Raw genomic sequence first — 13,406 nt, 5'->3', positions numbered from 1 at the left:
GTTTAAAACCACAATCCAGTGTAACTTTTCAGGCAATTAATAGTTTGAAATTAAGTAAATAATTTTTATGGGCTGGTCTTAAAGTGTTACAAAATTGACACTAAAGTTGTTGCCTTCCACAAAGAAGTGGAAAGGCACCAGTAGTTTCAGTTCTTCTGCGTTGTCATATGCTTTTTAATTCAAATCAGTCCAAAATATGTGTGTAGTCTTAGATTTGTCTTAGGAAATTTAGCATTAACTCTGTTCAAAATCAGATCTCTCTGCTCGTAGGAGAACTTGTGACCTTGCAGATACCCCCTTCTTTTGTATGCTTTTTCTAAGACTGAGACAACTTTGACTCTTCTGATCTAAGAATATGGCCTTTTGACTAGAAAGCAATCAATGTATGAGACATTCTGTAAAGTAACTTTAATTGTTGCTTATGAACAGTGTGTGGGAATTCTTAAGCTGTATGGCCCAAAAGTAACCCCTGAGTTAAAACTATCTTGGGCATTGTATTTCTCAAATATCAGGATAGGGGAGAAGCTATTACAAAATAAAAGTTCAAGTGTATTGATAAACTCGTGCAAAACAATGGCAAGGTTTTCTTGTGCTGTCAACCTACTTGGTAAAAAGAGAAAACTCTTGATCCAGTCCATATTGTACTTACTCAGAGGCTCAGCTAGTAAGATGTATTTAGAACAGATAAGAATTTAATTTAAAAAAACCCCAACAAACCTTTGTTCTTAACTGGAACTCTTGACATATAAATTATGTGTCCAAATTCAATTTTACTTGAGCTTTTCCAAGTGTTCTTTGTATCTGTGTGTTCACTTTGTCTTTTAACTAATTTCCTTACAGTAAAATTTCTTGAAGTAATCAAGCCCTTCTGTGTTATCTTGCCTGAAATCCAAAAGCCAGAAAGGAAGGTAAGTTGATAAAATTTTCTTCATAGGTCTGTATTTGTGTAGTATAAGATGTTTACAGCATAGTTTGCATTTGTGGGATTTTGGTGGTTTTTTTTTTTCCTCCTTGGGAGAATGGCAGTTTTAGGCACATTTGTTTTTAGTGGAGTGCTTTTGTAGGACATCCTGTCCTCTGGATATGGTTGTACAAGAATATATTTGCTGGTAAATGCAATTGTGCAGATGTGGTTATGTCACAGCAGTGAGTGGTGAGGTGTTGAAAAGAGTACATATTGGAGTCTAAACTAGTTTAAAAAAAAAATCTTTGCTTCGTAAGTTCTAATCTAAGATTATTTGCTAAGATAAGCTTCTCTGTATTATTTTTTTTTCATACCAGAAGCTCTTTCTTGTGAAAATGTAAGACTCATTTCTGTGGAAGTACTAGGAATTACCTTTCATTGGTGTAAGCTTGTTTATTTGGATTAAAGTTTCAGTAAAGCTTTGTCATTTTCTTTGGCCTTATATAGTATAAAAGGGTGAAGAGTGAGTTATTTTCTTTAGGATGTCCTGTACTTTGTCCCTTCACAAGAAAATCAAGTGCGCTTTAGCTACTATGAAAGTTTGCCTGATTGACTAGATCTTACTATCTTGACAGCTTTATCATCTTTGACTGTTGTTGTGGTTTGGTTTTTTTCCCCTTTAGATTCAGTTTAAGGAAAAGGTACTATGGACAGCTATCACACTCTTCATCTTTTTAGTATGCTGCCAGGTATGTTTCTTTCCCTTGTTTTTAAGGAAAGGCTGAAATGTTTAAAGGATGTTATGAAGTCTCTAATTTAATCCAGTTTTCCTCTGTTGGTTGGAAATGCAGATTCCCTTGTTTGGTATCATGTCATCAGACTCAGCAGATCCTTTCTACTGGATGAGAGTGATTTTGGCGTCAAATAGAGGTATGGTCAGTCTTTCAGGAGGGAACTTTTTTAGCTTGGATCAAAACGCTTTTGGACTTGTTCTTACATTCCACTCTATTTTAACGAAGATAAAAGCTGAAGTAGAGAGGGCAAAGTCATTTTTTGTATTATATAAAATCATAAACCAATGTGGCATTGGGAAAGGCACAACTTTGTGGACAAAATGAGTTTATGGTTGGCTGTGTGCAATCTATTATATGTACAAAAATTAAGGAGCATTTTGGAGGGAAAAGGGTTAGTGAGGAGGCAGTTCCTAATTACCTGCATCACTGCTGTTGCAATCTTCAGTATATATTTCAAGCTTTTGATTCGTGTTTCAAACCATATTATACGCGTGTTGTGGTTTTCTGGGTGACGTCTTTGAGTCTGTCTCACAGAAGATTAAAATTCATGATAGTTTGTATAAATTTCAGTTTCTTGTAGAGGCTTTCTAATACAGGTATGAATTAAGAATGGTGACAGTTTCCTGAATTCACTTGGTATTACATATCACTTGGGCTATCTTATCAGTTTATATCATAATGGGCGTATATGCATACATGCAACTTGGTGCACTCCTGAAAAAAGTTTGGGTTTTCCTGTTTAAAATTACAAATAATAAAGTGACCGATTGTCAAAGGCAGAAAGCAAATTCCTACCTTGTTTTATGCAGAGTAAATCTGTTCCTGACAGGAAAAGTCTTTTTCGGCGAACATAGATTTAAGGTACTGAGAAATACTGCATTACTTACCAGACTGACTTTTAACAAGTTTCTGTTATCATTGAAAACTTTTACATTTGTGGAGTTTTATATCTTCTCCATCATGATGTAAGGGGTGGAAAAAACAATCTTTGAACTTCAAAGGTGCCTGGGTATGGTATGCCCTATTATTTTCTTTCATTGTTCTTCCTGTGTCTGGCAGGTACGTTGATGGAGCTGGGTATTTCACCTATTGTCACTTCTGGGCTCATCATGCAGCTTTTGGCAGGTGCCAAGATAATTGAAGTTGGTGACACCCCAAAGGACAGAGCTCTCTTCAATGGAGCACAGAAATGTAAGTAACAGCTGACATTAAAGGCTGATGTTTTAGAGTATCTAACTCTAACAGTAGGAGGTGTAAACTTGCTGTGTCATGAATGTTGGAGTCAGATATATGGGTTTCTGTCATGCTATGTGTTCATGTTGTGCTACAGATTTCTGTATTTCATTAGTCTTCTGCTGACTGCTCTCTGGCTTGTTAGCTGTTAAGCTTCAGATAGATTTGTAAAGGAGAAGTATCTGCAATTGGCATTGCTGCTGTAATCTCATCGGATAAACTAAGCAATATGTAGACTGTGGGGACCCAGCCTTTGAACTGTGTTGGTCAGTGTTAACCTAAAAAAGTTTGTATTGATTGAGATGTTTGTTGTAGTTGTTTTCACCTTACAGTTTCAAGCATGGTTCTTTCTCAGCAATAGGAGATGTCTGTGCTCACTTGATAAACGGCTTTTAGAAAAATCTGAGTATTCTTTAGCTATTTTGTGCTGTACCACACTACTTAGTGATCTGTTTTTACTTGAAGAAAAGAATCATAAATTGCTAAGGTAATATCTTAACACCCTCAGACTTTTCAATATCTAAAGCAATCTTCGGTAGCCAAACCCACTTGCTTCTAAGTGTACTTGTTTCTGAAGTGTCTGTGTGTATTTGTATTTTCAGTGGCAAATTTCAGACAATAAACTTAACTTGCCCTTGAATTTAAACATCCCGTAACTTATGTATTCTTTCCCAACTTTCTCTACAAAGAAGTGATTTATATTTCTCTAATTGCCCACTGACATAAATCTCCAGAACAAATACATACTTTTTTTTGGTATTCTACAGTGTTTGGAATGATCATTACCATCGGACAGTCTATTGTCTATGTAATGACTGGAATGTATGGAGACCCATCTGAGATGGGTGCTGGTATCTGCTTGCTCATCACAATTCAGGTAATTTCTAGTCCTCTCTACTTATTCTGCCTCTGAAAGAATCCAAAAATCAGCCTTATGGACTGCCTGCCCCACATGCAGAGAAAAAAACTCAAAGTGTGCCTGCTTCCTCATACTATATATAGTCTTTCCTTATCTTTTAGTACAAGTTAGTTTTTTAACAAAAATTAAAAAGGGATGGGACTAATGCTGTATTTCTTTTTTTACTGTAGCTTTTTGTTGCTGGATTGATAGTTCTGCTGTTGGATGAGCTCCTACAGAAAGGATATGGTCTTGGTTCTGGCATCTCTCTCTTCATTGCTACCAATATCTGTGAGACTATTGTGTGGAAGGCATTCAGCCCCACCACGGTGAACACAGGGCGAGGTAATATGGCATAGTCCATTTTCTTTACTTGCATTAGGATTGAATTATTTGTCAAAGGAAACATAAAAAAACCAAGCAGCTTCCCCCCCCCATATTCTTTTAAAATTCCAACTCTTTACACTTTTATATAGAATAGTACAATGATAATTTAAAATACAAAAATGTCAGTTGTAGAAAAGTCTTAATTTTGTACAAAAAGGCAAAATCTTTTTTTTGCAATATGTTAACTTAAATGGCGAATGCTGTTACTAGGATCTTAGCTATGTAGTTGCCATGTAGTGAATCTTGTTAATACAGGAAGTGCTCCTATGCAAGGTGCAAGTACAAAGACATTTCTTTAATATCTCGCAAGATGTTTCCTCAACTAGAATTTCTTACAGTGCCTCCATTAAAACTTGATAATAGTAGACTGCTGTTGTATTACGGCTGCTGCCCAACTTACTGCCAAATATCATCTGTCTGTTTCTGCTCCCTGCATGTCTTACTCTTTGCCCCAAAGACCTTATTCTCCAAACCTGATAGGAAGTGATCTTGTTTGGTGCTGTATGGTAGAAAACGTAAGTGAGGTTATTACATTTGCTGTAATACAAACAATAATTAGTTTCTCACCATGAATGATACTAGAAAGCATGCTGTCTCCCTCATTTAATCTTATTAAATTGGGAGAGAACTTGGTGAATGACAATGTTTCTAGAGACCAATAAAGTTATCCCATGTGATTGTTGGGTTGTGATTTAGTTTCTAGGCCACTACAGGGGAGTTTAAAAAAAAAATCTTGGAAATAACATAGCTGATATGAAGGATGACAGTAGTAAAAGCCTGAGGACATGCTCAAGATGAAAAAGACTTGGAGAAATCCCATTCTGAATCCTGTAGTTCAGAAGTATGCCATGTTATGAAGTATGAGACAAAGCACTGAAGTTTGGAGATAATCATAGCACACCTAACTTGGTTTTTCTTTTCCTTTCCAAGGCATGGAGTTTGAGGGAGCCATCATTGCTCTGTTCCATCTTCTGGCTACTCGTACAGACAAAGTCAGAGCTCTTCGTGAGGCCTTTTACCGTCAGAATCTCCCCAACCTTATGAATCTGATTGCCACCATCTTTGTCTTTGCTATTGTAATTTATTTCCAGGTCAGTTGGAATAAAGAGGACTGTAAAAGTGTTTGTATGGAAGTATATCTGTAATCTGCTTCCTTCTACAGGAAACTATATTTTCACTTTTTAGTGCCTTCAGAAGACTCATTTTTTTACCTGCAACATCTGGATGTTCATTTAACGCTAGCTTCTCTTTTCATGCTTACTGTAGCCACACAAAATACTTGAGACCTACTTCGGTCTCTGAAAAAAACAGATGAATGTGTACATGTAATATTGCCTAACCCAAATGTTGTTGCTTTTTGCTGGAAAATACTTTGAAGTCTTTAAGCCTGTATGTCTCTTACTGTTTGTTGCAGCAAACTGCTGAAGAATGTAGAAAGTTTTAATGTTTCTTTTCCTGGACGCTATGTTCAGTCTTCTTGAAACTTCAGATTTCTTCTGATGTTTGTCTTTCATGCCTCCTTATATGTGTGAGTTTAGACAACCCTGCAGGCCTCCAGGCCCTTTGCAGAAGTGTTTGCATGGATAGCCCTCTGGGTAGAGTGTGTGTACTTGCACAAAATGGTTGCAGGTTTTTTTCTGTTGCTGTCAAGGCCTTGCACTTGCAATTAATGACCTGTGGTATGGGTTCATGTCCAGATATAATGAGGGACTTTCTTTTGAAAACTTTTCAGGGCTTCAGAGTGGATCTTCCTATCAAATCTGCTCGCTACCGTGGCCAGTACAACACCTACCCTATCAAGCTGTTCTATACTTCCAACATTCCCATTATTCTTCAATCTGCCCTGGTGTCAAACCTGTACGTCATCTCCCAGATGCTTTCTGCTCGGTTCAGTGGCAACTTACTGGTTAGCCTGCTGGGCACTTGGTCTGTGAGTATTCCTTCTAATCTTGCATACAGCTTTATAAGAGCACCATTAAAATGCATGGTTGAAGAGATGGTCTCTCTAAATATTAAGGCACACTTCTACAGGTGGTCATGTACTCTGAAACTCCTAAGTTAGTAATTTTTTTAAATCAATGGTAGAGTATGAGACCTGCTGTGATGAGTGTAGATGTTAAGTCTCCATTTACCTTTTACCTTGGGCTGTTCTTTGCTGTCCTAGGTATTTTGCTGTTCCTTATTGTGTTGCATTTCTACTTTAGAAACTGTTTGTGATAGTAAAGTTGAGTCTTTGTGTAATGCTGTAGTGGTAATGATACACGGTGATACAAAAGTGATATAAACCCAGGCTTAGCTTAATGGTTAAGAAATAGTGAGAAAGTTGGTGACTGCTTGCTTCCTTCTTCTAGGACACGTCATCTGGAGGCCCTGCTCGTGCTTATCCAGTTGGTGGACTTTGTTATTATCTGTCACCTCCAGAGTCCTTTTCTTCAGTATTAGAAGACCCTGTACATGCAGTTGTTTATATTGTATTTATGTTGGGCTCCTGTGCTTTCTTCTCTAAGACATGGATTGAAGTCTCTGGCTCCTCTGCCAAAGATGTAAGTTTAAAATGATAAATTATGTAAGCTTACATGATGAAAACAGATGGGCTGTTGTAAGAACAAGACTGACTTTCTTCTGAAATAGCTATTATGCTGGTAATCTTGTTGGTAATATTTATCATTTGTATAAACAGTGACTATGTCTTTTTTTGTAAGTGGGGAGAATGAGGGCAGAACGGGGGTAATTTTTCCCCTGTTTTCTTTACTGCTTTTTCAAAACCACCAACAACAAAACTAAAACAATTGCTTTCATTGGCATTAGGAAACTTTGAACATTGCTGTGTAACATCTGATCAGTGTGAGGGCAGGCAAGGTAACAGGAAAGGTAGAAACGCTTTCAGTGCCAAATGACAGATGCACCGTGTGCAAGGCAGTTGCCACTTCAGAACTTGCAGGTAAAGCTTGAATACCATGCCTGGCATAGAGAGTTCTTAACTTCTTTTTGGGGAAGATAAGTAGAGGTTGTTATTTTTAACTTGAGAGCGCTGATAACAGAGAATATAGTGCAGTGCACTAATGTACCTGAGCCTAGCTTCTCAAAATTTCCATTTGCTACAGGATATTTGATATTCAGCAACTATATCATTCTGAAATTGGAATTGGAAAACAAGATGGAAAATAGTTGTCATCATGGTATGTTTGTATTGTGTGGTTTTGGGTAGGAAATCAAGTTTGGCAGCCATATGGAATGGTTTAATCCATTCTTTAACAAATATGTAATAGTTACACAGTTACTGTAACAGCGTGAGCACTCTCTTGTTTTGGACTTGCATCTAGCTTCTTGTTGTCAGGCATGCAGGGAGGCACTCGCAGCCATGTATAGCCAGATTTTTATTTCAGTATAAACTAACAAACAGTTTTTAACACTTTAATGTACTTCCCTGATACTGAATAAAATTATTTTCAGTTCATGTAAACAAGGTCAGAAATAAAAATTGATAAATCGTTACTTAAATGTTCACTATGTAGTGGAAATGGTAGCTTAATCATCTGAAAGTGTGTTTTCTCAGTACATCAGATTTAGTGACAAGCACCTTCAGAAGTTCCCCTGCTAAGAGTTTTGGTTCCCCTCAGTTGTTAGTAAAATGTTTGCAGGACTCTATTGTAACCTGGTACAATTGCAGAAATCCAATTTAAGAATAATGTTCCAAAAAGGGATTCTTTCTAGTTTCTGTTGTGGCCCCACAGATAGTTAGCTCAACTGAATGTGGGAAACTGAAATGGAGTGGACACTTCATAGGATGGTTTTGCTAACATCTATTAAACCCTAACCAGGAGAAGGGTCGGTGGCAAAAGAGGAATTGAATTATGTGTATGAGAGCTCACCAATTTCCAGATTTTCCTTTTCTCAATAGGATTAGAATTATGCAAAAAGCTTTGCGTAATTGACAGTAGTGGAAAAGGGCCTGTGAGTGCTGTCTATCTGAAGTTAAAATACTGGATATTTTAAACTCAGATAAATAATATAAAAAAACAAAACCCAAAAACCAAAACAATACAAAAAAACCTCCAAACCCACTAGCATTTACTGAAATGTCTTGCTTCTGTTTTCCCATAGTGCTAAGTTCTGTGGCCTTGGCAAATGACGCTAAACTTACTTGCTCCATTCCTTGATTCAATACAGGTTGCCAAACAATTGAAAGAACAACAAATGGTAATGCGAGGCCACAGAGAAACTTCAATGGTACATGAACTAAACAGGTGAGCTACACATTTCACAGGCTATTTACACACAGTGTTATGGGGAAATACATGTCAAATTTTGCTTTGACTTCCATTTTCTAGATCCTAGAACACAGATACTCTTTTGGCTTCAATGTTACATAGAGACATAGAATATTGTCTCATTAATGGAAGACTTGTACAGTACAGCATATTCTTGCCTTACAGTTAGAGAATGTGCCTTAAATTCTGGAGCTTGTATTTCTCTTATATTTTTTCATTTTTGTACTTTTTATAGGATAGCTAATAATGAGCATTTGAGCGTACTTTACTACTTCAAATTGACGCACAAGTATTTTTTTACTGTAATTTTTAATGTGTTATGTCTTGAGTACTGTTTTCACGCAGACCTTGCTTCTGAAACAAGTAGTTACTTAAATCTGCTAAATGCAGAGGTAGGCAGGGGTTGGTCTCTCTATATAAAGCGCCTGTCACCATATTGATAAACATTCTTTGGAACCACTCTGATGGTTTTCTAATTGCAGGGTAGGACCTATGCACCCTGCATGTTACAGAAATGTTACCGTAACTTTAGATTTCAGTCATCTGCAAATGACTTGAAGAGCTTAGTAGCCACAAGCTTAGTCTTTGTGCCTAATTGCATGGTAGACTTCTTAGCTTAGCATTTTTTTTTCCTCCAGTCAGGTTAAGCTTTTTATTTCCTTACCTAGTATACTGGCACTATTACACATTCCTTATCTTGGATTGTAGACCCATGAGAGAAGAGAGTATTCTGCCATTGACTTTTTTCCATTCATGTAGTTTCATTCTTGTTTTTTTAACCACCTGGTTAGATTATCTCTGTAGTGTTCTTTCTGTTCTCAGTTTGGTTCTCTTGGTTTGCTGGGAAAAAACCTGCCTCTGATTTAAATACTTTCCATAGATCCCTAGTATATTTGTTAATATCCTGAGCAAACTCTAATGGCACATTTTCTGTTCTACAGGTACATCCCTACAGCTGCTGCATTTGGTGGTCTCTGTATTGGCGCCCTCTCTGTGTTGGCAGACTTCCTTGGGGCAATTGGGTCTGGAACTGGAATTTTGCTCGCTGTCACTATCATTTATCAGTACTTTGAAATTTTTGTAAAGGAACAGAGTGAAGTTGGCAGTATGGGAGCTCTTCTTTTCTAAACCTAGCTTCTCATGGACCCAGGAAAGAGGGGAGGAACATTCTCAAAATATAGCCAGTCAGATGAAGAGAAGTAACGTAAACTTGATAATGTCATTCTATAGGAACACATATTTTAATAATGTTTCCAAAGCGCATTCCCTTATGTTCAAACTTTTCTAGCATACTGTTTGCATTTTATAAACTGATGAGGAAAAATGTGCAAAAAAATTTTTTTTTAAGAAAATTGTTTTTTAATTATGTGTTAGAGAATCAGCTTTCTGGATTGGATTTAGTTCAATGACTCTTGAAATCTTTTTGAGCCCCTTTCAAATTTAGTATACCTGAAGCCTTTACAGGTTTTAATAAATGTTTGTTAAATGAATGTTTGGAAGGGATTTTTTTCCATTCACCTTGTTTTTGCAGCTCCTTTGCAGTAGCGGTGAGAAAAATCTCTCCCTCTAATGCTCAAGTTCCATAATTATGGTTGTAAGCACAAACAGTGTTTAATATGTTCAGGTTTGTGTTTGGGTTTTTTCCAGTATGGCAGATTTGGAAGGCAGTTGTTTCTTTTTACTAAATGATATCTCTAATTCCAAATGTTTTGTTTTGTAATTACTACGGTAGACCTTGTCATGTGTTGAATTTTGGCTTGAGACTGTTGTCAAGTTTCTGTATAAGATAGGAATGTGTTCTTTCCCACCACCTTTCCTCCATAAGCAGAAAACTCAGGTCAATCTAGATTCTGCCAGAGTCTGTGCCTAAGAGTTGCAACTTTGAAACTTGGTTATACCGGCAGCTTTGTAAAACCTTCTAATTAGTTTTCATTGCCATTAGTGATAGTACTTCTACTTCTGATGCTAGCTGAAAGAAATGGATGTTGCGGCTGCTTAGATGCAAATCTGCTCGTGCTCTTTGCTAAAGCTAAGTTTCTCTCATTGATAATAAATTCTGGTCTTGTAGCAATCAGGATATTATCTGACTACTCATATCTAGTGAATTTTGAGTCTCATTACCACAAAGGAGTGCGAAAAGAATGTATGTTACTTGTCTGTTTCTATAGATCTAGATATGAGAGCCTTGTCAGATAACTCTTGTAAGTTGCTTATGTAGAAGGCTTTTCCGTCCTATAATCTCAGTGACTTGAATGGTGCATAGAAAAGTACTTTTTCGGAAGGTATCGGGACTCCTCCTTTTTTTGAAGATCACACTCACATTGGAGAAGTTACAGTAAAAGGCTTTAATGGACCAGAATAGTACTTAATTTTCCACTTTGATTTAGATTGTCAGTACTAATCAGGTGCCTAGGACCAAATGCAAATATTGGTGTACAAGTCTTGTAGATACACTTTTCCTCAATCAGTATTGGACAACGTGGAAACCAGAATGAGGAGTTACAATGTTGGAATGTTTCTCTACACTGCATCAAGATGCCTTCTGTGCATTTTTGCATGTTGGGCTGACAGTATATGAATTACTGTTTCTGCTTGGAGTGATGGGACTCTGTTACGTACCCAAGGAGCACAGATGACATCCAGAAGCCCTTTTTAATGCACTGAGCTCAAATACCAAAAGCGTGAGAAATCTGCGAATTTGGAATGAGATACACCTATCAATAAAAGTGAAACTCCTGGGGTGAGGATCACAATTGGAAAAGGAACAAAAGTATTGGGATAAAGTATCTGTGAAGTGCTCACTACCAACCATTCACTATTATTTCACGCTACGTTCAATAGTTCTTCTGTCTTGCATAAAGTACTAGTATGCAACAGCACAATTTTGATGTGAAATAAGGGACAGTTAAAAAGTGACTTTAAAAGGAGAGGGAAGGAGTGTGGTGTGGTGGTTCTGCTTTGGGGATTTTTTTGTTGCAGTTGTTTTTCCAGGAAGCCCAATACAAATTTTGTTTTGAAATAAAAAGGACTCCACTTTTGGGCACACAGCTCTGGCTGGGCTGGAGCTGTACTTGTATTTTTGATCATATCATCTGTTAGAACTGGTTGCAGTTTAGACCGTTAGCTCTTAAGTGTCTAAGCAGCACTTGTTCTATGCATCTGTATTTTTGTTGTCTAGTGGTGAAATCTTTGTCTATTGTCAAGCAGCTATGTCCTCGAAGCAGGACCTGCTGATCATACAGCGGATGTTCACAAAAAGAAATAATGCCTAAACAATCTGCTTTATAATGAAATAAAGTACATCTTTGGAGCTAATGCTTGGCTTTCGGTGCTTTGAATACTGTTACAATTCTAACACTTGTAGAATAATGTTACCTGCCTACGAGACTGAAAGTGATCCCTCTCGAAACAGCTGTTTAGAGTGTCAGTGTAAAATAAAGACAAATTGTATTTACTGCAAGGTCTTCTCTCAACAATAGGTTACCAAAATAACAGAACCTTAACGATTCCTGTGGGCTTCCTGTTCCAGAAGAATTGCAATTCAAAAGGCAATGCACAAGTAAATAGTGGGAGAGTGAGGTAAGGATGCATCAGTTTAACAAAAACTGTATTTCCATATGAAATACAGTGCCAATCTTTTTGTAGCATGATAGTAGTAAGAGGATATTAATTGAAACAACAAAACTCAAAGCTGATGATACTTCCAAAATTGTTTTGCCCTCTGAGTTTTTAAACTTAACTTGGAGTGAGGAAACGTTTTATCTTCCTCCTGAATAGAAATACACTAGTACTTAAAAGCAAATTTATTTAAAATACTGGTACTGGATGCAAGAAGTTCGGCCAAGATTTTGGTCGTGTATGAAGTTGTTTTAAACAACAGCTTGATTTTTTTCCCTTGCTGTTTTATTTCTCCCCAGGAAACTTGCATTAATAACTGTGATTGCTGTAAGAATATTATGTCATCATAGATATGATCACAGAAGTAATTGAAGTCACTGTAGATGTGATGAGTTATCCGCAAGACAGCTAGGTGAAATACCAACACCAAGGCAAAGTCTGAGACCCTCTTTCTGCTGGTAGTATTTTAAGTGCAAAATTGTTCACATAGCCTTTTCTTCTGCACTGTAGATTTCACGTGAAAGCTTGTGCCATAGCACTTAAGTGCTGAGTGTTTGATTTTGTCCCTGTTGCTGTTATTCAGGAAGCCTTAAAAATCATATTGTTTATTCTAGTTCACTTACTCCTAGGGCCTATCTCCATATAATTTTGAGATGACAAACAAAGGGCCTTTTTTTCCTAACTCCTTGAACATTTTGTTTTTTGGGTTTTTTTGTTTGTTTTTAAAAAAAAGTCCTTTTGGCTGCAACTGTAAAGATCGTTGCTTTACTCTGTGAAACTTCTCATGGCTGTGCTCCCTTGATTTCTTCTGGGGATAACCCTGTCCCTGTACTGTAAACAGACTGTGATTTGTGAAACAGATTTCTCAGCCAGCTTTTGGTAAAGGAGGAAGCCGGGTGGCCTAGTAACTGCTTTCCCTAATTGTTCTCTCTTGCAGCAAGAACTAATAAGCTTTAGGTGGCCTTCAATTTTATCCCAGCTTTGGGGAGTTTCGCACAGGTTTTTGTAAGCTGTTGTTTGCTTACTGACATGGTGTGTGACACAACTGACGTGTCCTCAATCAGCCCTCGCTGCCTGGAATACTAAAACTGCTTCCTGATGTATCGCTGTGTGCTGAATGAGTGTTCGAGTCTTCCCCGCAGCGAGTGCACGTCTTTCCGATGCATGATGGCTGCAGGGTGTTATCACCAGTAAAGAAGAGTGCTTTCAGAAAAAGTGTGCAGGGGAGGGAGACGGATGACATTTCTGAAACTCTGTTTAACTTGGTATGCGGCTTGGACGGCCTGCCGTCTCCTTTTCTC

The 13,406-nt window shown here is 37.4% G+C and overlaps 1 protein-coding gene across 1 annotated transcript; it reads left to right on the top strand.

Moving 5' to 3' along the window:
* Positions 1–840: 840 nt before the first annotated feature.
* Positions 841–9,920, top strand: SEC61A1 (Sec61 alpha 1 subunit (S. cerevisiae); the record flags this gene model as incomplete). Its single annotated transcript, XM_009577428.1, has 11 exons — positions 841–908; positions 1,588–1,653; positions 1,756–1,834; positions 2,758–2,889; positions 3,699–3,808; positions 4,021–4,174; positions 5,147–5,307; positions 5,949–6,146; positions 6,568–6,759; positions 8,387–8,463; positions 9,429–9,920. Coding segments are annotated over 11 exons (1,424 nt in total), but the record flags the coding sequence as incomplete, so codon positions are not given.
* Between the last annotated feature and the right edge of the window lie 3,486 nt (positions 9,921–13,406).

This window comes from Fulmarus glacialis, unplaced genomic scaffold (assembly GCF_000690835.1).
Source record: "Fulmarus glacialis isolate BGI_N327 unplaced genomic scaffold, ASM69083v1 scaffold10715, whole genome shotgun sequence".
Taxonomy (NCBI): Eukaryota; Metazoa; Chordata; class Aves; order Procellariiformes; family Procellariidae; genus Fulmarus; species Fulmarus glacialis.
Note: the sequence above shows the minus strand (reverse complement) of the source record. Positions and strands in the feature narration are given on the sequence as shown.